This window comes from Mastigoproctus giganteus, chromosome 2 (genome assembly GCF_048544385.1).
Source record: "Mastigoproctus giganteus isolate SK-2022 chromosome 2, ASM4854438v1, whole genome shotgun sequence".
Lineage (NCBI taxonomy): Eukaryota > Metazoa > Arthropoda > Arachnida > Uropygi > Thelyphonidae > Mastigoproctus > Mastigoproctus giganteus.
Window position 1 is genome coordinate 213,882,449 of NC_143576.1, and position 24,471 is coordinate 213,906,919.

At 37.7% G+C, this 24,471-nt stretch overlaps 2 protein-coding genes across 3 annotated transcripts; one reads left to right on the forward strand and one right to left on the reverse strand.

Moving 5' to 3' along the window:
* Positions 1-300: 300 nt before the first annotated feature.
* On the forward strand, positions 301-11,605 carry LOC150090065 (uncharacterized). The gene is made up of 2 exons (XM_090389740.1): positions 301-1,108; positions 11,332-11,605. Exon 1 carries the CDS (start codon positions 459-461, stop codon positions 1,104-1,106), a length of 648 nt encoding a protein of 215 aa, XP_090245866.1. The 5' UTR covers positions 301-458; the 3' UTR covers positions 1,107-1,108; positions 11,332-11,605.
* A 2,365-nt stretch (positions 11,606-13,970) lies between these two features.
* Positions 13,971-21,177, reverse strand: LOC150090066 (peptidoglycan-recognition protein SC2-like). Of its 2 annotated transcripts, none has more exons than XM_090389737.1 (5): positions 21,089-21,177; positions 20,835-20,919; positions 17,215-17,400; positions 15,988-16,193; positions 13,971-14,237 (listed from the first exon to the last, which is right to left on the reverse strand). In XM_090389737.1, exons 2-5 carry the CDS (start codon positions 20,917-20,919, stop codon positions 14,067-14,069), a joined length of 648 nt encoding a protein of 215 aa, XP_090245863.1. In that variant the 5' UTR covers positions 21,089-21,177; the 3' UTR covers positions 13,971-14,066. The 2 variants fall into 2 exon arrangements, with proteins under 2 accessions (XP_090245863.1, XP_090245864.1); XM_090389738.1 differs by having other exon boundaries at positions 21,013-21,121.
* Positions 21,178-24,471: the final 3,294 nt, after the last annotated feature.

Here is a 24,471-nt window from a genome sequence, read left to right on the forward strand (position 1 = left end):
ACAGGTCTCTAAGGTCACTTAGAGCAAACTATTGATCCTACACCATTTTACACGGTAAACCAGTTTGTCCATTTTTTTTTTCCGCCTCATTTAATAGTTGCCTTGTCTCGTGCAGCAGATGAAATCTACATACGCACGCGTGTTACATAAATGACGTCGTCTGATTGGAGACAGCTTCTGTTCATTTCAACACCATTGTTAACAGTTTCCGGTGGCTGTAATTAAAGATGTGAATAACTATTATTTCCGTTCTGGGAAAACGTGTTAATTAGCTTCTAGTTTTGCAGAATCATGGTATGTTTGATACAGATATTAGTTTGATAAAAGTGCGTGTTTTTTTATAAGTTATTATGCGTACGATAAGGTTGAGTGGGTAGATTTCCACCTTTGAAGACGTATGAGTTTTGTATGGATCAGTTCTTCTAACAGGAATAAATCCCAAGCGAAATTAGTTTAGGATGAACGGTAAATTTTTGGGTTTCTTTATCATAGCTATCCCTCTGATGTTTATTACGACCTCGGCGCAGTCCTCCAGACTTGTGTGCCCCACCAGTGTCAATATGTGCCAGCTGGTCTCCACAGTCGAATTACTGGAAAGTGTTGCCAAATATGGACTATGGAAGGTGGCAGAATTTTCGCCTATCAAGCACACCGTGGACATCGTAGGCACGGAATTAAAAGAACAAGACGAGCGTCTGCAACGTCTTCAACTTCCGGTGAAATCACTTCAGCGATTTATACCTTCTTTGATTGATCACTTGATGGGGGTGTTGACCGAATTTTCGCGTAGCAAGCAAGTGAATTCGAACGTGAGGAGTTTTATGGATAAACTAGGAGAACTGGCTATAGAAGATGCAGCCGTGGACACATCTGAATACTCCAGAGTGGCTAAGCCTAATGCAGCTATACAAGTCACTGAACTGCGTATTATTATGGAGGGTCTCGAAGACCAGATATACTTGATGAATCAGACCTTAGCCCACGTGACCAGCAGTATGATGGCGTCACAGGATGAGCTGATGCTGCTGAAGAAAGAACAAGATGAGATACGCAGTCATGTGGGATCTACGAACGTTTTAAGAAAGATAGGAAGACGGTTCGATTGAAGGTAAGAATTAAGCGTTCGCTGTAGGTACCATGAATGTGTGCAGGGGACAAAAATAAAGGCAAATAATAAATATTTTCCTTTTACATATCAAGATATTTTATTAGTTTCTTCTTCCTAGAAAAAGTTTAATTTCGGTTGCTTTGGCTGCCTTTAATAGATTTTTTAAGTTGCGCCATATAGTTAGAGTACCTAGTGGTAAAAAGGTAAAAAGATTACCGTTTATCAGTGACAAAATTTTAATAATTTTGTCACTGATAAACGTCAGTCACTGATAGCGTTTTTTGGGGAGCGGGGAGGTGGATAAAGAGTGAATTTCCTGCTGGCCACAAAAGTAGATTAAAAGACAAGGTACTCCTTCAAGCATCTTTATTTTAAATCCTTTAAATTTTGTGTAATTCTAATTAAACATAATTATGTAAAAATAAGTATTTTGCTCTTTCGTGAAGAAAACAAGAGGTGTTCAGTTAAACTTCGTGAAATATAAAATACAATTTCGAAGAAATCTTTAAATTTTTCGTGTATATTTTTTTCCTTACAACTGAAAAGTAATTTCAAAGAATATTTGTAAGTAGGGAATTTTCTTCGGGGACTTTTTGTCTTTAGGAAATTTTCTTCAGGACTGAAGAAAACAAACGAAAAATCGCGATTAATTCAAAATTGGAAATCGTAAAATTGAAGTTTCAATGAATATTAAATATTGCATATTTGCATATGGTTATGTTTAAGCATCCACACTACCTGTCCGAATAAAGTGAGCTCTTAAGAAACATAAGCAATCAATAGTATGATCGTTTAAAATGGATCTAATTTTGGTACATATTTGATTGGCGGCAGAAAACTCCCTCTTTTGGATTTTATTCTGGTACTGAGATAATCGTAAACGATCTCAGTCCATATTTTCTAAGCTTTGAACTTTTTTTAGCAAAAATAGTTAAAAAAGTATTTCATTAATTTCCGACTCAAGTTCATCTTTTAAAATCTCATTGGAGTCAGGCAATTTCTTATTTTGGAAAGAATTTGCGGAACACTGATGTTCTGTTCCACGTCGGTCTTCCATGGTTGAATTATGTTCATCATTTTCTGAAGGAGAAAGACGTTTCATTCAGCGAAGTATAATTTTCACTATAGTATCTTTACTGAGTCTGGCAGAGAGCAAAGAGTGGGAATAAGGAATAAAGAAGAGAGCAAAGAGTGCAGTTAAGGAATTCTTCACATATATAAATGCAAAGAACAGAAGGACAAATCAGATTGGACCCTTATGTAATGGACGTGGGAGAGTATTAGATACCATAGCTGAAGTTGCAGATGAACTCAACAGTTACCATCGATATTTACATAAAAAAACCCCTTTGTGTCAATGAGATATTATGGAAGTGAAGTTGAAAAAAATGTAATTAATGATGTTGAAATTTAAAATGATTATTTAATGAGAACTTTCGCGCCTACAGGCGAGTAAGGCTCCTGTGGTTGATGACATAGACCCTATAATCTTAAAGGAGGCGGCAAGTGAGTGCATTGAACCATTAAGGCTAGTTATGAGAGCATCACTGGACAGGAGAGCTTCCGTTGGATTGGTGTAAATTGGAACATAAAGGCGGTTCTAGGAGTGCAACGGGAAATTACCGACTGGCCAGTCTAACTTCAGTAGTAGGGAAAATCATGGAGGCAATGATCAAGGGTGGAATTCAGGATCATTTAGATGGAAATATAATTCAGGATCATTTAGATGGAAATGTAATTCAGGATTATTTAGATGGAAATGGAATTCTGTAGGATACACAGCATGGTTTTATAAAGGGAAAATCATGTTTAACAAATCTGGTTAGTCGTTTTGACAGGTCACTCGTTAGCTGGATTTAGAGAATAATTTCGACATTGTTTATTTGGATTTCAGCAAAGCATTTAACTCAGTCCCACCTGAGCGGTTACTTTATAAGTTGGAGCAGGCTGGAATCATAGGGTAAATCCTTAGATGGATAGCACGGTGGCTTGAGAGCCCCAGGCAGAGGGTTGTGATAAATGGTTATTCCCCAGATTGGGTTAATGTAAGTAGTGGGGTTCCCCAAGGATCAGTATTGGGACCACTGTTGTTTTTGGTTATCTTAAATATCTATGGAGGGCATGAGGTATAAACTTGCAGATGATGTAAAGATCAGTAGAGTAGTTAATGATCGCCGCCAAGCAGAGCTTCTTCAGAGTGACCTAGATAGACTTCCGGGATGGTCAGAAAAGTGGCAGCTATGCTTTAATTCAGCAAAATGAAAGGTCTTACACCTGGGAAACAGCAACCCCAAAATAACTTATACACTTGGTGGAGTTGAACTAAAGTCAGTAGTGGAGGAGGGGACTTGGGAGTTACAATATGGTCAGACATGAAGTTGTCCGAGAATTGTGGACAGGTTGCAACGTTGCATGGTGTCCTATCGATGATTTATGGAACATTTGCTAGTAGAGATAACGACGTCATAATCGCATAAAGGTGATTTTATAACCTTTATGTGATTAAATTATAAACAATTATTTTTTTTTTAAATTAGTACCGAAAAACCGGTATTTCAATACCGGAAAAAAATGACCGGTATCCCGGTATTCGAGATCCCGGGATCCCGGTATTGTAAGGCCTACTCAGGAGTACTAGTAGTAAAGTTTAAAAGAAACAGAAAAGTATCTGCGAGCATCAAGAAAACTTTGCACAGTAGTAGACTCTCTCAAAGATATCAAGAGATTATAGACAGATGATAATACCATTCCGGTTGAAATCATTATCCTTGAAATGCTTTGCTGGTTCCGAGGTGGTAATTAAAATGGGGTCGATCTGTATACACCTAATGCGACACATGCGTCAGTACCAAAAACAAACGAAAAAATATGGCGTCCGGTTGAAGATAAACGAATTATTAAAACTCAGCGGAGCGTAAATTAATATTAAAATATGCAGCAGCTTGCGACAAGTACCAAGGTGAGACGGGAGGGGGAAGGAGAGTTTCCTAGACGAAAGCCTTAGCTGTTGAATACTGTAATTAAGACCAGGCGAAGGCCAAAGATAATGAACAGAGCACATAGTCATGAGCACAAGAATTATAGACGTTATTATTTCTATTCATGCTTTTAGTATGGTGTAATGTTTGAGTTTGGCGAAGTTCAAATAAACATGAAATTACAATACTCCTCTCTGTCGGTTTATAGGGTACGCATTATGCTTGGTATACACTCACTGGACAAAAAAAATTAGAAATCTTTATTCAATATCTTGAAGGGCCAACCTTTGTCCGAAGTACAGCCCGTACATGTTTGTGGCATGGATTCCACTAGGTGTCTGAGAGAATCTATCTGCAGATTTCGTCATACCATCACAATATTTGTCAGATGCTGTATTGTAATTGATTGAAAACTGCAAAGCCAATTTTCATCACATCTCAGACATTCTTAATAAAATTCGGATCTGGAAAATTAGGCAGCCAGGGTAGATGTTGGCAACCTTAGGAATATTCCTGAAACTATTCAAATACAATTTTTTTACGGTGGATAGTTGCGTTGTCGTCTTGAAAGAATCCATCGCAATCTGGGTAAAAATGAAGGGTTGCAGAGTGAAGTTGTTTTGATACGATAGAAGGATATTCGTTGGAGGTAACACGACCTTCTAACCGTAGGAGCGGAGCCAGTCCGTACCGACAGGACTTACCTCATACTATGATGCCATCTCCAGTCTTTTGAGTGGTGGACACCCGACAGTCTGGATGTATGGCTTCATGAGGTTCACGGCACACTTTCACCCTAACATTAGCGCAAAAAAAGTGTAAATTGAAACTCTTCAGATCACATGGTCTTTTTTCACAGTCCATCTTGGAGGTTTTTTTTTTATTTAAATCAACAAGAAGCGGTCCCTAGCCAGAAACTGGCAGATCCGCTATATACATACACAATGATATACATAGTCAGAGTCATTTTAATTGCAATGTCATAAGTGAAATGAACATGTAACACCACACAGCAAATCACATCATGCAACCAATCAGAAGTATAAATTGTGGCACAAGGAACCACAAGACAGCAGTCTTTTTTTTTCTGTCCTTGGAAGGACGAAAACCGCACCCACTGGAGGCAATGCTATATCAGTGGGTGCTAGTTAATCCCGTACCTACAGCTGCCGAAACTGAGGTACCAGCCAAGGGGAAAAAAGGAGATGGAAGGTGATATCAGTTTTTAGTGATATAGATAGATATTGTAGGTGTTGGACTGGTTCCTTGTTGTTGTTGAAATGATGATAGACACGAGAAGAGTTGCTTTCTTTTGAAACTCTTCAAAACAGCAGGGGAGAATTATTGTAGAGCTGAGAACGATGGAGAATTTTCAGTCAGTGCCACTTCATTTCCTTCAGAAAAGTTGCTTAGAGCAGTTTGTAGTGTAGATCTGTCGTCGTGGTAAGGTTGCAGCGATACAGAATGTGCGTCCAGGTTTCCTCAGCTCCACACAAGCAGAGATTGGTGTCAGACAAGCCAAATTGAAATATTTTGGAGTTGATGGAGCCGTGCCCAGTAAGTATATATGAGGTTGTTAAGCTGGAAGAAAACCATTGGTGAACGTTCTTGTTGATAGGGAAGATACCTGCAGGGACAAAAGAGCGGATGACTTGACCGGTAGTACTGGAATCCCATCGTGATTGCCACACATTAATAAGTTCATTCGAAATTCTCCGTTTCTCGTCTTTGATGGTTACATGAGATGCCGAGAATCTCTCGAGAAACTCCGTGCTTTAGACGACAGCATAGTCCTTTGTGGTAAGACTCCAGCAAGGACCTGCAGAGCAGCAGAGGACGCTATCCTGCAGGCCCGGAGCATGGCAAGCAGCATAATCCGTTGAATGGAGATGAGCTTGGAACGGAGTCTAACATTAACGGCTCTATGGAACCAGACTCCCGAAGCATATGTTGTTATTGGTACGAATACTGCTGTATAATATAGTAAGAGAGTCTTCCTATTTAGTCCCCAGTCCGATTTGGAAATGCGGATAATTGCTGCAGTGAACTTCTTAATTTTCGAGGCGAGGTGATTAATATGAGAGGAGAAGGTTAACCCATCATCTAAAATTATGCCAAGATGTTTTAATTCTGGTACAAAAGGGATTTTCTTACCGTCTATCTTTATATTAGGATACCTTCTGTAATCTAACTTGCCCTTAAAAACCATCAGTTTTGTTTTTATGGCAGATATTCGTAATTTATTTATACTAGACCACTTGATTAGCTCAGAAAGAGTTATATTGGCTGATTGTTCTAGTTGAAGACGCGATTGACCTGGAATTCGAAGAACCAAATCATCGGCGTAGGCGAAGTCAGAAATAATGTCAGGTTTTTGCATGAGCCAGCTGTCCAAAACTATGTTCCTGAAGAGGAGTCCCAGAACTGGGGGCATCCTCTTGAGATGGTCCTTGAAAGAGACTGCTGTTTCAAGATTACTTGGATGAGTCTATTTTGGAAGTAGCTTCTAATAACTTGGAACAGTTGCTGAGAGCACTTGGCTTTGGTAAGACAATTGAGTGCGTTCTCCCACCAGAGGGAATCGAAAGCTCCCTCGAAGTCAATGCATATGGCCAGCTCATATTTAGCCCTGGAAGCTGATATGTGGATAGCTAAAGAGACCGAGGCCTCTTCACAGGATTTTCCCTTCTTGAAGCCAAATTGGGATGGAGACATTAAGTTTTGACCTTCAATTAAATCTGCTACTCTGGATGCTAACAATCTTTCAGATAGTTTGCCTAGGTTTGCTAAAAGCGAGATGGGTCTGTATGCTTTGGGATCAGATTTATTTTTGTCAGGTTTGTGTATAATTTTGATCAAAGCTATCTTCCAGAGTTTAAGGAAAATCCCCTCGGTAAGACATTTGTTGTACACAGTTAGAAGCATTTCTGGTCAGATTTCAGCAAATTTGAGAATTACAGCATTTTCCACAAGGTCTAAACCTGGACATTTATGGACATTTTTGCTCAGGAAGAGTGAAGAGATCCGTTTCATATGAGAAGTGGTAGGTTGAGTTGGTATTCCTAATATATAATTGTTCTGTAGTTTCTGTGGTTAGATCGTCTACGGGAAGCAAGCGATCCACGATGGCATTAACTGAGTCATTCCAGTTAGTAGTTTCAGTACCGTTGTTCACTAGCGTTGTACACTTCATGAGAGTAAAACTTATTTTTGCTAATTTTATATAATAGACCCCAGAGATCAGAATTTCCTGTGGAGTGAACTAAGTATTGCTAAAAGGGAAGTTTTTGTTTTGCAATTGTATTTACATATTCCCCATCTTGGAGTTGGTGGCACCATGCAGTGGAATTTTTCGATTTTTTACAGAAAACAGTGGCTTTCGTACAGGCAAATCCCAGATTGTTCAACTCGCACAGCATAATTTGGTTTGATATGAATCTTGCTTTGTCTAAATTGAAATTTTCGGTCATTTTCTAAACGCTGGGCCTTCCAACTAGACAATTCCGAGGCATAATTCGCTTTAAATTCCTTGTCTCATTCTTGGAATACCGTCTTCCTGCTGCATTTCTTCCTTTTAGAGTTGCATTCTTCTTTCATCTTCTCCTCATTCTATACTTTTGAGAAGGTTGCTGTTGACACACCAGAGATGTCCATTGTTTTCTCAACAGCCACTCCTGCTAAACGTGTCTTCCCCGTGATCGGATCGATTAAGAAGCCTCAGAAAATAGTACTATTCATCTGATACAGAGTAACTTGTAATCATACCATATGATAACTTATATTTGCTTACCGTACGTTTAATTCTCTTAATGCCAGTTGCAAAAGGTTTCAGATTTTCAATCGAATGTTCCCAGTTACCTGGAAACATTCGATTGTTCTTTTTAGGTTTCAAGTCAACAAAAACAAGCAGCAGTACCTCACCAAAAATTTAAAACACACGGCACTAGAATCCTCCCTTGATATGACAACAACAGATTCCATTGTCAACAAGAAAGTTCCTCCGACGAAACCTGGACTTGACCTTTCCAAAAGAAATGTAGGACTATGTTTGTTCTGGCTGATTAAAGCCAACTTTTATCTATTACAATTTACACAAACACTGCCGTGTAATGTCTGCTGTCCTACTTTATTTTAAATGTTAGGGCCTCTGACCGCAGGGAAAACTCCGTGTCCTTTTAGAATACAGAGTAGAGTGAAGACAAATTTACTCTAGACACACGTAACTATCAAAGAACAATTTAATATACGTGTAATAATATTGTTAGGTCTTAATCATACATTTTCTTTATAAAACACAATTCTCATCAGTTAACTTATACATTTTAAAATACAGTCTTCCTGAGTAACGCGGATATTTCTACAACTCTACTTTACAGCAAGGGTCTATTAGAATTTACTTGTACACTCCAAATACAAAAACTCCTACAAACTCCATATAAACTCCACGCTCTAAAGAGTTAATATATTTATCCTTAACAGTAGACTCATGAAATATATTATTCCTCAGAAACACTGAATGCTTCAGGGAGTTCCAGTTAGTAGTAAATCCTTCTAGTCTGAATAATTTTAGCGCGTGAGACATTATGAGGGAAAATTGGCAACTTACTTCCAGATCCACTTGCTAATTGCTAATCAGTCGAATTAATCTGTCCCGGATATCTAAAGGCCCACCGCTCGCCTCTGACGTTATAGGATCCTATTTTCTTGTACTTTTTCCTCCAAAACCTTTTCTTTGGCGAACTTCCTCACATTTTATGCCATTTCTCCACAAAACTTCTACATACACAACTCCTTCACCACCTACCACCCTACACCTGTACACAACGAAAAAAAGGCAAAAAGACGCCTCAAATTCGTACCGTTCTCCTTATATATCTAGGCCGCAACTTGTTTTCCCTTAATCCTTTTTTCGAGGAAAACGGTCTTGACCTGCTTTGAATCAAAGTTCTCTTTCTTTTCTGCGAATTTCTCCTCGCCCTTTCGTACCTTCTTAAACGATTAAATACCCGTTTCTATTTTGTTCAAATTGTTGGTGTATTAAATTAAATGATTGTTGAATATAGCAAAACTATATTCAGGAATAATATCCAATGTTAAATGTATATATTATTAGTAAACAAGACACCAAGAGCTGATGGAATCGATCCAGTTACTGAAGGAAACAGCAAAGATAACATCACATCACATCATCAACTATTATAACGAAAGTATCCTTGGATTCAGGAGAAATCCCTATAAGCAGAGATGAGCATACATTTCTCCTATTCATAAAGGTGGTTCAGAGGACAGACATGTAAGTTTGACTTTTCAGGAAAGATTGCGTAATCCTTAGTTAAAGATGCAAAACAGGAGCATCTTTCAAGGAATGAAATATAAAGGGAAACACAGCATATTCTTGTTAAGAGGAACCATATCTGACTAATCTGATCGGCTACTGATTGGCCTGTGGGTTCTGTACAGTTCCACACGAAGTTCTCGGTCAGGCTATTTCATAGAGTCTGTTAATGATTTATAGGCACTTTTCTGGCAGGTTTAAAGAGATAGTTATTCCATTTGATGAAGCAATGGTGAGGCCACTAATCTTGTTTAATACATCTTCTCTGATTTCTATGTTTAAGTCCAGTTGGTTGGTTGGCTTGTTGTTGTAGGGTTTTAGGCGCATCAGCAACGTAGGCTATATTGCGCCCACATATAATATGTCTGTAAATTGTGTGCGTTGTGTGGTCGATTTGCTGTTTATTGTTAGAAAAACTTTGATACTTGATGGTTAAAAACCTCATAATGTTTTGAAAGAATCTCTATTACTCTTTCAATAATGTTTTCCGCCGTGAAACCAATGCCTGTATACCATAAAAACAGAATTCCTGACTTTCCTGATTTTCCTCCTGCAAACTGACGACTTCTATCTCTCTCTCTCTATTGTCATGATTATGCTGTCCAGTGTGAGAAACACTCTCTTCATTCTGTATGCGAAAATGTATTCAATGTCCCTAATATGCACCTGTGTGAAAGTTTCCATCGCAGATATTATCTGCGAAGGTCTTGGTTTGAAATTGTTTCTGGTTTGTGTGGGAACTCGTCAAGATTTCCTCACAGATTTCCAATCACAGGAAGGAAGAAAGAAAGAGGCTTGCCGTTGTTAATTATTGTATCAATGTATTCATTAGAAATAAATTTTGACCCAGGGGGAAAACAGCAAACAATAGCAACTTGGTTAGCCTTCGGCACTAAGCCAACACCTATCCTTACACCTAAACAATATGAAGGACAAACATTAACGGTTTCTTCTAATTTTTCTTGTCTGTGAAGCTACAAAAGTATTTATTTGTTTCATTAAAGCTTCCTTACGGATCTTTAACTTTAATATAACTTAATAAACCGTTTTCTATACTATTTTTATTGAGAAATATGAGTAAATAATAAAATACTCTTTATTACGTTATTTGAATATTGTTCTATTCGATTGCCCAAACCATATATATATAAAGCAGAGTAGAAACAGTCAGTGATTGAACAACTAAAATTTTATTGCAATAAACAACCAGTGAATCGAAGTTAACTGTAAAGCTATTTCGATTAATTAAATAATTCTACTTTTCGCTCAAATGATTTTGAAAAACTCAAACTCTTTTGAAACATTAGATGGCAGCGTGCGGTAGAATACATTATTTGCTTCCACACACCACTTCAGCTCGTTTCAGGGCCAGTGGAGTTTTTGGCCAAAAATTAAGAGAAAACTAACTGAAGCATTCCTCACTGGTATCGCAGTTACAATCACCGTCCTCCCACACTGGCTGGAATAAGGTTCCGGGTTCGAATCCCTTAAATGACGCGAGGAACTTCAATGGGCTTCTTTTCACTCCATATTTGAGTCAGTCCGTCTCTGCGTTGTTGTTGTTGTTGTTGTTGTGTTTTAGGCCAAAGTAGAGTTGACCATGATACATTACAGATTGAGGTCAATGTCCTTGAACGTTTGCCCCTGTGTCCTGAGGTTGTGATTGGCAAAACTTAAGCAAAGAGCTGGAAATGGCAGATCAGAGGGGACAGTTGGAATGCGTGGAGTGGATGCAACCCGACTTGCAGTTTGGCCAGTCATAATGGAGGCTTCGATGACACTCCAATGATTCCCTTGATATGTATTGAAATTTCATAATTATATGTTTCATAGCTTCGTTATTATAGATTTCATTAATTTAATTTAATTTAACTTAATTTTTTATTTATTCAGTTTTATTTTCCCACTAGGTAGCTTTGAAGAAATGACTGACTGCAACTTTGGAAGCAAAACCAAAAAGGTTTCTTATTGAAACTGTTATTTACAACCTTTATGAGACTCCTTTGACTTCTGGCTGTGTAGGTAAAAGAACTGTAAAATAGTGCCCCACGCATGAGCACACAAAGAAAGAAGACTGAAAGAGGCAGAGACGTCTGGATTGCCAAAAAAACAACAACAAAATCTTAAATGAGAGGCTATAAACAATAAACAATTTTTTTTTCTGATTAAAACTCTTATACTTAATCTATTTGTGTATTCTTCGTAAAAGAATTAATATCTTAAATTATACAAGGACACATGCGTGGTATTGTCACAAGATGATTAAATTGAAATTAAACAATATTTTTGTGAAATGAAAGAATTATTACAACTTTCTAAGTAGTTTTGCAGCCGTGTAATCAGTATTAGAAGAAGCTTATAAACTATAATTTATAACAACACATACGTGGTTTAATAACGTACCTTTATCAGGTGGTACATAATGTACTACATTAATATTCGCAGCACTTTTGGTGTCGGTGGTTTTGCGTAAATATAGTAGTATAGTGCGTAGTAGTGGAATTGTAGGTTTTGAATTGTAGTACAAAATTAGCTTGTAGCTTTAAATCACGTAGGTTGGAGTATAATTTGTTTTAGATAATAGCTGAATCACAGGCTTATTGAAATGTATAGTGCGTTTGATGCTTGCGGAGTTTTCTGGAACGAAACATGATATTACAAAAGGGGATGTGGGTGTGCTCGATGTAAGGAATGTGAGGATATCAGCGCCAACTCAGCGTTATGGGCTTTTATGAGAGCTTGAAGAACAGGGTGGATGCCCTCAGAGGATTTAAACTGAGAGGGACGGGATTAAGCTCTCAGCTGCCCGCATCAATGCCAGCGCTTGCACTTGATCATGAAGCAACACAGCGGCAACCCCCCAAGGCAGAATGCGCTGCTCCACAGTAGCTAGTTTTTGTAGGTGACTCTGTTGTCAAGGGAATGGGAAGTATATTTTGCAAAAAGGATAAGTGGAATAGGACTAGAGTATATCCAGAGTGGAATAGAACTAGAGTTTATGACGTTTTAGACTGTTTTTCGCTGTATTTAAAATTAATCATGTTTCATATCTGCAATATTGTATTTTAAGATTATAATCTTTTCACAGATGTCATATTACTCCGTGTATACAATTTGAAAATTTCTTGTGTTCTGTGGTCAATTTTCTGGACGGAAAAACCGAGTTTACGGGAGAAAAAACATAGTATCCTCGTTTGAGACCCACTAACTCAGCCATGTTTTGATAAAGGTGCAAAGAATTCCTTACGTCGTGGACAGAACTCGAACTCAGCTCTTTCCACGCGGTGTGAGGAAGATGGCGATTCTACCAACTGTGCTACCCACAAGTGCTCATGCCATTATAACATTTAAATGCAAATACTTTTACCATCGGTTCGTTGTTGAATTTGCTGATAAATATATTGCTAAAGATTTACTATCAGTTATAACACGTATTACTCGCTATGAAGCAGAGAAAGAGTAGAATTTTCAAAGGCGATATATATATATATTTGAAGACTATTTTCGGAAATCTCGGGATTCATAGTATTGCATAATGTTTCATAAATCAAAGTTGGCTAAACAAACTTATATGGATTCATGAAATTTACGTGATTTTCACAGAAATTATTGTCACGATTTGAAAATATTAGTCCTTTTTATCTTAGAAAATTAAGGACAACACTTTTCCAGCTCGCAGCTAGGTTCGAAACATTTTCGAGTTTAAATCCCTTGTGCTTCCACTGCATACTTTCTCATTTTGATTCAGAATCATAAAAATGTAGCCAAACTTCAACACCAGTAACTACTGGATAAAAATCTGTTTTAATTAATTTTAAATGCACTTTTGATGGCTCCACCCTCTGATGTTTGTTATGAATGAAAAGGTTTCTGGGAACCCATCTTGCGCAAACTTTGGACATTCCCAATTGCTTGTGTATTATTGTTAAAATGCTTCCACGGTGAAAGTTAAGTACTTTTGCCCGTTCCAACACTTTAGTTCTTCCGTTTTCTAAAACATTTTCTTCAACGATCGCAGAATTGATCGCGTTAGATGGCCAACCAGACCTTGGATCACCTTCAACCGACTCCCATCCTCCTTTGAACTCTGCCAACCATCTTGCAACGTAGCATAACTGGGTGATACTTCCCAAACACTCCATTCATTATTTCACGGATATCTTTACCATTTCTGGCCTCTTTGGTCAAAAATTTGATTACTGAATATTGCTGGATATTCATTCTCGATTTTCTGGGGTGAGGAAAAATTAGAAACTGCATAAGACGTGCATTTTTTTTCGTGTTTTTATAAGATATTACGCCATCAAAGCAACCTATTCTATAATTTATTAATACAATTTTTATACTCTATCTGCAGAACATTTATGGCAACTCCTCTTACATAAAAAGAAAGTTCTTAGTATTTAATAAAATTATGAAAACAATCTTAGATTTCAATTTTTTAATAACACCACTCTTTTAATTTACAAATTATATACTCAGAACACAATTAATCACACGAACATCCAACAAGCATCGTGGTAAACATATTATGAAAGGAGTATCACATTGGGACGTAGGTTTATGTGTTAAGTAAATTAAGATTTAATGAAAAGGGAGAGACCGCGTTTTCCATGAACTCTCCTTCATGAAGTTAATGTAAAAACTATGGGATTCCAGCCAGAATGAAGGACTCCTTGGGACACGGAATATAATCTGGAACTCGTCCAGCATAGTGAGGCCAATGTTTAATAATATCATACAGATATATTCCTGGTGACAGAGTACATCCAGCATCTCGATGACCGTGGAGTTGGTAGTCTTTGGCTACGTTACCCTAAAAGGAATTAAAAATTATCAGAAAAGAGCGAGATACAAATTTAATAGAATACAACCTAAATGATGGGCTTCGCAACAAATAGAAATTTTAATAAAAGAGCGGACAGCGATAATGCAAGGATCCTTTTAGCTAGTTTGGTTACCAAATATTGAAGGGGTACATTTCTGAGGATGTTCTTGTCAGCTCCTGTACCAACTTGGACTAAGAGTAAACAGAAAAAAAAAAAGAAAAAAGACAATGAGCCAGAAATATAAGGATTAGCAGAATATAAGGATGATGAAGTCTTTCTTTTATCCCGAGTATTTAATTTTCAGTGAAAAATTATTACAATCATCTCGATTATATGAAGACCATAGCGCGGACGATTTTAAGATATCGTCAGCATTCCATGCTAGGAAAATGAATGTGTTTGTGAAACTTTGGTTGAAAAAAGCCTAAATATCAATGGAGAGTTTGTATTATCTTTTAATGAATGTTCAAAGTAACACAAATTCATTTTCTGTGCTTCATTTAAGGAATAGCACAGTTCCACAATTGAGCTCCTAGGTCGTCTTTAACACTATGTCCTAGTGAGTATTTATATACAGTAGCGGACAAAAAAACTGTATCACCTTAAAAAAAGTAACATTTGTAGCGAAACGTATAAGATATTGCTTGATTACAGTCATTTCGTTTGTCTCAAAGCAAAGGCATTGCTTCAGATAACGCTTCTATTGCATCAGACAATAATTGCAAGGTTTGAACGGCTGAAGCCAACAAGTAAGATTCAGCTGCAGGAGAGCATTGTAAGGGTGTGGTACCACGAAATTGGGCAACCGTATATCCAGAAGTCGATTAACTGTGTAGCATATTATCGCAAGGCTGTACTTGCAGCTCGAGGAGGAACAAGAAAATATTGAGGACTTATTTTGGTGATTTACAGTACATAATACTATTACGTTAATTTGTCACATCAGTTTGTACACGTAAATCAATAAAATGTATGTTTGGTTATCATGATTGCCGTTTGCATGATTTCTCATATTTCCATTAATTACGCATTTTACCCTTTGGGAAGATATTTATGGCAATTAGGTATATCGGGTGGAGTCTTTTGATTGGATTTCATTCACAGAGATATACATCCCATCTAACAAATGCATTTCGAACATTTCTGCAATCCACAATGCAGCGCAAAACACATTACTGTATTTGCAGAATTCACAAGTGATGCAGTTTTTTTGTCCACCACTGTATATATTTTCCAATAACGTTGCCATGGTTCAAAGAACCATGACAACGTTATTGGAAAATATATACAGTGGAAAAAATATATAGACAAAAGACATATTCTAAAAGGGTTATCTGCCAGTTCATTCTGGCTTTTGGAAAATATCTGAGCTACTCAAGTGACCTTGATATTACATCACCTGCTTTAACTTGTCAAAAAATGTTTCAGTTTCTGTAAAAAGTTTATTACGATTTTCGTTCCATAAATTGATTTTATCCTCAGAAAACGATCGAAGCCCACTACTACCTCAAAACTCATCAACATCACCCTTTCATAGTATTGACGAAGTGATTTAAAAAAAAAAGAATTCAACTAATACTGAAATCCGGACAAGTGCTGCCATCTGGAGAATAACAAATAAAGTTCTGAAATATTATTGTCAGACCTCGGATTGTTTCATTGCTTGGAGAACAGTAACGATGCCAGAAGGATTAGGAGCTGTTGATAACATTTGGTGCGATAATAATGTTTACTCACCAGTTGTACTCCACACGCAATAAGTTTCTGTCCGGCATCCAACATGGCAGCGTTAGGTTTTTCGATCTGGAAATTCCCCATGAATGCTATACCGATGGACCTGCTGTTGTACAGTTTGGTGTGAGCACCCACTCGGTCCCATCCCCTGGCGTCATAAACCCTTCCATCACCACCTACTAGAAAGCTGTAGGCAATATCTTGCCATCCTGAGTTTAGAAATGAAAAACAAATGATCGAATTTAATTAATAATCTAAATAATAAATACATTTAGTAATAATATTTAGTATTTGGCTAAATAATGCAAGAAAGCGGACTTTTTGTACATTGTCAAAAAATAAAATAAATAAATTTAATTAAAACTATATTTAATTCATTTAATTTCGTTAAAATGGCCGAAGTTAAAAAATAAATGAAATTAAGGTAAAAAAATACACGATTTTAGTTAAATGACTGAATTAATAATATCGAATTAATTAACTGAAATAATTGAATTTTAAAATAATTAAATTAATATAGAAATTTTAATTATACGATTTTTAAAAATTAATTTTATTATTACATTTTAATTATAAAATATGCTATTTTATTTTAAATTGGAAATTTAAAATAAAACAGCGTGAATTAACCATCTTAGACAAAGAATTGATTGCAGAAAGTAGAAATACTTGAATCCACCAAACAAAAAATCGATTTTGGTGTCAGAAGGAAGGTTAAATACTACAATTCCTTCTGTCCTTAAGTGGTCATCCATGAGTATAAACAGAAAATAAATACATTATTCATTTATTTTGCTTTTCACTAGGAAATTTGAAGACGGACACGTGACATGCGGTTAGGACTGATAGTTGCCAACATTTGATCATGGCTGCAGAATCACTCGAATGGTTTACTCTACAAATCGAAATCCCTGACTAATCTAATTTCAGAGTTTCACATGCAGCTACTTCCTCGTTCACAGACAAGGAAGTAATTCACTCTAAGAGTTATCAATATGGTAACAAGATCAGAAACTGAAAGGAGGAAGTTTGTCCTGCCATTTAGCAAGTGGTTTTTAATCAATACGACCTCAGTCGTATTGATTAAAAGAACTCAGTCGTATTGATTGAATGAATCGATCAAGTAATTCTAACAAATCACATTCTAACATTAAATGAATCAATCAAGAAATTCTAACAATCAAAAGATTTATGATTTGCTGATTAAGATTACACACACGCACGGCTTACCATAAACATCCATCTGACGGTTCTGTATTTGCTTCATCAGTAAAATACAAGAGCTCTTGTCGAAGCATTCGAATCCAGCAGTGTGTTCAATGAAAACGTGAGGAACAGGAACAGCCATCCATTCAATAGATTTCGGTTGTCGTGCACCCCACTCGCTACGTGTCACCAATTCGACGTCTTTGCATTCTAAAAGATAAAAGTCTTCCATTATATGAAGCTCAATAGTTTCTTTTTAGCTGTGTAATTGGGTTGTAAATGAATTATGCTACAGCTACCATTCTAACTGAGCGCTCGCGGTTTGTATGTTTGTAACTCTAAATAAATAAAAAGTGTTCGCGTTTTGTTTTGTTTTTTATATGGAGGGCCTTTTTAGCGTGTTCCTCGTATCACCTGTGCCATTAGAACAGGTTTAAATTGCTGCCATTAACAATGCATAAGGGATACAAGAAAAGTTTAAATAGCATGTGCGGTAAAATAAATAAATAAATATGTCTTCCTAGTTTTATATTTTATCTAAATCCTCTTAAATCTAAGCATGATCCATGGAAAAATGAGAAAATATACTTTAGCGTTTAGAGTGGTTTTATTAAGTTAATAATTAAGTTAAGCTACATTATCTTAGAGTTGTCTGTCTAAGAATTATTCTTTCAACCTTCTCTGATTCTCGTTGTTCAAAGCCTATCTACCTTACCATCATCAGAAATTTTTGATATGAAATTTGTAATACTGTAATCAGTATCACAAATGAAAATTAGAAAAAAAGGGATCCTAGAGTAGCCCCCTGAGGAACTCCATTCATGACTTGCCAAACTAATTGTTCTCGAGTTTGTTAATGGAGGAGTGGATTTAAAAACGTAGCCTATAATTAGTTCAGCAAGTTATTGTAGTAGATGTAGAGCAATGAATTCATTTTAGGTTTACGAAAATAAGCTAAGTTTTTTAGTTGGAAATAGTAGAAGCAATGTCCTCCATTCATTTCATATCGGAAACTTAATTATATATTTTTGGAAAAAAAGATAGAGTTATCCGACAGCAGAGACACGTATTTTACTTCAATATATTTCCTCTTTTGACATTTTGCCTGTGCATCATGCCACTAAGAGAACAACAGAAGCCTCTTCCAATCTGGAAACCACTGATTTAATGTTGATCACTCTTAGCGTGTTATCCCCGAAGGCGGAAACATGAGGCACTAAATGTATTTCTTCTGGCCGCCCACTTTGCACAGCTTGAGATTCTGTCTATGTTTGGTAACCTCGAAAGTAATCTGTAAATAAGATCACATTTACCAGATATTCTTGCTCTATGGCGACAAAATACTGGATACTGAGACCAATAGGATCTTTAGGGGCCCTGGGACGAGTAGTAAGCTGTTGGTCCAAGGGCACCTTAAATATATACTTCGAGACCACAAACTACCTAAGTCTCTGGCATTGTCTGTGAGGTATTATTAGTATTACACTGCTCGACAAAGTTAACAGAACAAACTGTTTTTCATGACTATTTTATTGTGAACAGTGTCACCGAAGGTGAATATTTGATATTATAAGCATCCTGGCATGCAAATTCCGAGTATCCAATAGAAATCGATCTACTACCTTACAGAGCCATTAGGCAACATTATGCAACTTATTCGTACCTATAAAAACACTGATTGCAACCACATTACTTCCCATTTTTTTGCTTGCTCAGTGGGATAGCCACAACTCCAGTACTCAGGATGGCGAGTAATCGTCATTTAGATGATTCCTTGAGATGGCGAGCCGTTGGACGATTTGAAGCCGGGCAGTCGCAGGCGGAGGTGGCAAGTCGGCTTAATGTGCCACGAGGCGTCGTTTCGGCACTAGGGAAGCAGTTTCAGGATACAGAAACCATTTAAAAAAACCTGGTCAAGGTCACCCGAAGGCTATGTGAACCAGAACAGGCCGCTATCTGGTTCTATCGACAACACGAAACCCTACGATGTTCTGTCATCAACTGTTTCTTGAGATTGCTGCGGCCACAGGAGAAAACATTTCCAACCGGACTGCTTTGAGAAGGCTAAATTTTTTTTGAATTCCATTAACCTCCCAATACTTATTCACACTTGCCGGCTTTGGCATGTATGCTTTTAAGACTTTACTGAGGCATACAGGGGAATCCTGGAGACCGCCTCAAAAAACAAGAATAACTTAAAGACCTTAAATTCCATTAACCCCAAACAACCACAGAGCTCGTTTAAACTGGTGCCATGAACATGTGACTTGGAACCCTGACAAATGGGGCACAGTTTTGTTCTCTGATCAGTCTCGTTTTAGCCTGCAAACAGATTATAGACGTTATTTCATCTGGAAACAACAAAGAATGCGGTGACATCCCTCCAACGTCAGAGAAAGAGACACACGGCAGAAATGGTGTTCTCGGGTGCGGATGAATAATGATCGGCCGTACCTCCCTTCATGTTTTTTATAGGGGAACCATAACTGAGCAGGGTACCGAGAACAGATCCTCGAACCCTATGTGTGATTTTTTAGAAGCGGTTGGCCCAGATTTTCTTTTCACGCACGACAATGCCAAAGCACACAGAGCTCAAATGGTGGAGAAATTATCTTGAAACTGAAAATATCCAACAAATGCTGTGGCCAGCACCACCACTGGACTCAAATCCAATCGACCATGTGTGGGACGCCCTTGGGCGTCGCATTGCACGCCTACAGCCAACTTCTCGGTCACTTAGTGAGCTGTGGTCTGCGCTGTTGGAAGAATGGAATTTGTTGCCACAGAATCTTATAGACACCCTTATATGGAGCATGGTTCACCACTGTCAGGCTTGTTTCGCCGTTGGAGGGGATCATACGTTGTACTGATGTCATGTGACATATTTTCGAGCGTCTTGATCGACTTTTGTAATGTGATCTTTTTTGATAATTCAACCCTGTTCGAAGTTTCTCGCTGTCTTCTCATTTCATCGTTATTTTATGGTACGCCTCCATACCAAATTTTTCCTGCTTCACTGCAAGCTGGATGAGATACACTAAGTTTCCTAAGTGTTCTGTTAATTTTGTCGAGCGGTGTAGTATTAATAACAGCAGTATGCAAGAAAGCAAGCTTATACAGCATGAGCCAAAAAAAAAAGCACTTCCCACATAACCTCTCCATTTCCTCTAATAATTTGTCTAATTCTTCCTTAGAGTTATTCCAAATGTCCATTTCCACAACACCTGCTAGACGTTTCTTCCAACAAGCTTAGGTGAAAGCAAATTTCTTGACAACTGTTCTGTAATCATCCTTCCTCGATTTAAATTTAAGCCACATTATATGCATGTTGTTTGAACTAGAGTAATGATGCTACATTTTAACTGAATCCATGCAGTTCCTCAAGATGTGGCCTAACCATTGCCCTACTCAACAGGATAATCACCTTTTTATCCCTGCTCGCAAAATGCCTGTATATCGTTGGAAAAAAAAAAACCATGAGCTGTCTAGCAGCAGTTCTGCACTGCTCAGAAACCTGCACGTTGGACTGTACAATTACCTTTAGTAAATAAATTGACATAAAACTTCTTTTATCACTTAAAAATGTCGCGGGGTATTCAAGAAAATACTGTACTAAATCTTAAATCAGAAGCACTATACTTTACCTTGTTCCTGGGATGATGCTAGAGAACAGAGCGACATCACCAAACCTACGATATAAAAACTCCATATACTCCATAATTCTGGCATCTGAAAGTAAAAAAAATGTATTGTTACATATATATGGTGTTAAGTCTTAAAAACTAAGCACCAGATAGAGAAATTGTTGATTTAACCACTTACAGGTGCACCACTCACAGGTGCTAAAATCACCACATTTTACAATACAGTACAGCAGCCACGCTGCTTTCAAACGTACCCTTAACTCCTCTTGCGATGCGTTTAATGTTCCTCCTTAATGCAATATCAGCTGCTCTTTACTGCCTCTATAAACAGCAAAGAAATTAATATCTACCGGAAATACGTAACGAACACATCCGGAACACAGTTCTAGATGTGTCATGCGTGTCGTAGTCGAGTGGATTGGTTGATACCGCAGTGACAAAAACGAATTTTAACAAAAGCAAAAAGAAAGACAGATACACACAGGAAAGTGAGTTTAAAGTGGCAGTTTATCTATTCATTATTTTAATTTTGCTTTTGCATGACTCACATCCTCACGACTTGAGCTTTGTGGTGCAATCTTCAATTTAAAAAGAAAAAAAGTAAAGAGACAACGCAGTACTATTTTCCAGATTTGAATATTGTACGCTTAATGATTATTATTCTCAGAAAACTCGAAGATACCATTGCGTCATGAAATGCCAGACGTAGAAAAACTTTAGAATCCTAACGAATTTGATCCTTACTTCATACTGATATGGAGGGAGGGATTGGGTTGAGCTCTTTGGGATTTTCTCCTAACAATTTAAGCCACAAGGGAGCAGCATATCGGGTCTGTAAATTGTGTGTTCTACAGCGGGTTTGGTTGTTTTGCAGGATGAAAAACCAGAGTTTCCAGGAGAAAAAAAAAAAAGAACTAATTCGGCTATGGTCTGCAATAGCCCATGAAAGTTCACCACTGAAATATTTTTAACTTCTGTAACCGCGCAGCAGTGACAATTAACAATTAATCTGACCTTTACCACATGGATGAGAGAGCAGCGACACTGTTTATTGGCTTACTAGGGAGGTTACTATGACAATAAAAGAAAGGCATCCAACGTTTTAAATTTTTTGTATAAAAATTGCTATATTGTAGACAGTCTCTTGTGTAATTTGGAAAGACAATCTCTTTAAGATCTCCTCAGATTGCTATGCATTGCTATGAGATTGCTATGATCTCCTTCAAAGTTCATAGATATTAACAACGTGGACTCCTGTTGTTGATTTCCCACCAACCTCAATATCCTAGAGAGAGAGAGAGAGAGAGAGACAGAAACCATCTGCAAAGAATGAATTAATAACTTTAAAGTTTCAGCTCATCCACGAACAATGGCTACTCAGTGTTGGCAGACTAAATTCAGGCCAATAAATCATTTACTTACTACTGGTTAAGAAATTTGAAATCTTTTGCAACTGCAAATTAAATAGATAATTAAATGTATGGAATGCAAAAGTCAGTTGTCACATGGTATGGTCAGAAGTTCCTTGATATCAAATAAATACTGTACACTTTCCTAGGGGTTCTTGGTAGATCCGGTCACTGGGATGACAGGTGATCTCTCCGATTTTCAGAAAGGTGTTATCGTTAGAGAACGTTTGGAGTAGTGCCGCCATCACAGAGATTGGACCATGGGGCAGTGGAGAGAGATCCTGTGGTCTGACGAGTCTCCATTTACAATCTTTTACAACAATGCTAGGTTGATAGCGCCAGGTAAAGCTCAAAAAGCATGCAGGCTTGTCTCGTGTTCACTACTCAAGCTGCTACAGATGGTATGATGGTATGGGTATGTTCTGTTGGTACGGACTAGATCAGCTCATCTTTAGAAGGGCATGTTACGTTACCTCCAGTGAATATCTTTCTGTCATACCGTAACAACTTCGCTCTGAAATGCTTCATTTTTACCCGGATTGCAATGGATTCTTTCAAGACGACAACGCAACTATCCACTGCCAAAATTGTATCTGAATGGATCGAGGAACATTCCCAATATTTCAGACAGCTAACCTGGTCGACTAATTTTCCAGATTTGAAATCAATTGAGAATGTCTAATGTTTGAAAGGGGGGGGGGGTCGGCTTTTGGGATCACTATCGACCACAAAACAGCAGGGTGACAAATAGCCTGATGGAAAAAGGTTAAAATCTGGAGATAGACACCCTGTTGTAAGATTAAAAATCTTACAGAATAAAAATAATAATAAGTTGGTTTTATTAATTAAGAAATAGGAATTCTTGCTGCTAGTGAATACGAAAGTAATATCGTCTGATTTCAATAAATAGGATTTTTCAGCATGGAATATAAATTTAATAGGTAGTAAGTAATAAAAGCAGAGCCATTAGCCATCAACTTCCGTTATAAGCGGGGAATAAACGTAGAAAACTACTGTAAAGCGGCATGGGTCCAAACAACAACAGGCAAATTAAGGTTTATGAGAGGTCGAACGAAAACAGGAAGTGGGTTCTTGACCAGCACATAAGTTTCCAAATATAGGTGCTGTGGTCAGGAGCTGTGACTTTCGTGGTTTTAGAACGCTACCGAGACAAAGGCGTTATATGACAGGAGAAGAGTTGTTTTTTGGATAATCGGCAAACAGCAAAGGGCACTCAGTATGGGAGAAAATCTGGTAGACTTGTAAAAAGTGGGTGTATGGTAACACGTGCTACTGGGCAGGCTGAGTATAGGCCTTCTAACAAATCAAATGAGAAGAATTCGTAAATGAATATAGGATTGGAAGGAGTCACTGAGAATAGGCGTGGCGAAATCGGGAGTAAGATGAAGGAAAAAGGCAGTGAAAGGATTGAAGAGAGACACAAAGTTGAGATTTTGGTCGATGTCAGTGAAAATGGTTTAACAGACAGAGTTGAGGTTTTTAGCGGTGTTTCTGAAGATGAGTTAGTCAAAGACACAAAGTTGAGATTTTGTCGGTGTGAGTTAAAATGGTTTAGTCGGTCAGAGTTGAGCAAGTGTTGACCAGTTTAAGATGGTATAGTCAGTCAGTGTCAGTAAGTTGAGTAGTTGTAGTATAGATTAGTGTTGGAGAGAAGAAAGGGGATCAAGTTAAGATGTAGCAGTTAGTCAATCCGTCAGCCAGTAGCAGACACAGTTTTGTTTCAGTAAAGAGAGTTCAGAGTTTTCAGAGTTTTTTTACAGAGTTCAGTAAAGAGCAGAAGGCAACTAAAATAGTTGAGAAAGCAGAATACGGCGAAGTTAGCTCATTGTAGGATGTCTGATGCCCCGGAAATAATGGAGCTGAAGCTGATAGAATCCGGAGCCGGACCGAAGGGAGAACAAACGTGCTGACCAGATGAAATGAATCGTTTTTTAGGAGCAAAGGTACTCGAAACCCAAGAAGTAAACCCAAAAACTCCTGTCGAACTCTCCAAGGTTTGTGAGATGCGTTCCAGATGGGGTTGACCTGCTGTTCACCGCGAGAAAGATGAAGGACATGCCGCAGAGCCTCAAGATAACTAAGTAAGTGGCTAGTTACATACACACAAAGAACTGTAGGAACCCCGAAATTTAAGTAGCAGGACTTTTAAAAGATACTGTGTATAAGAATTACTCAGTTGTAAGGATAGGTTATTTTAGGATATGTGC

Coding starts and splice junctions, on each gene's coding strand:
- LOC150090065 (XM_090389740.1), top strand. CDS start 459: ATGAACGGTAAATTTTTGGGTTTCTTTATCATAGCTATCCCTCTGATG.
- LOC150090066 (XM_090389737.1), bottom strand. CDS start 20,919: ATGCCAGAATTATGGAGTATATGGAGTTTTTATATCGTAGGTTTGGTG. Junction 17,401..20,834: donor AGCATCATCCCAGGAACAAG/GTAAAGTATAGT, acceptor TTTATCTTTTAG/AATGCAAAGACGTCGAATTG. Junction 16,194..17,214: donor CCGTCAGATGGATGTTTATG/GTAAGCCGTGCG, acceptor TTCTAAACTCAG/GATGGCAAGATATTGCCTAC.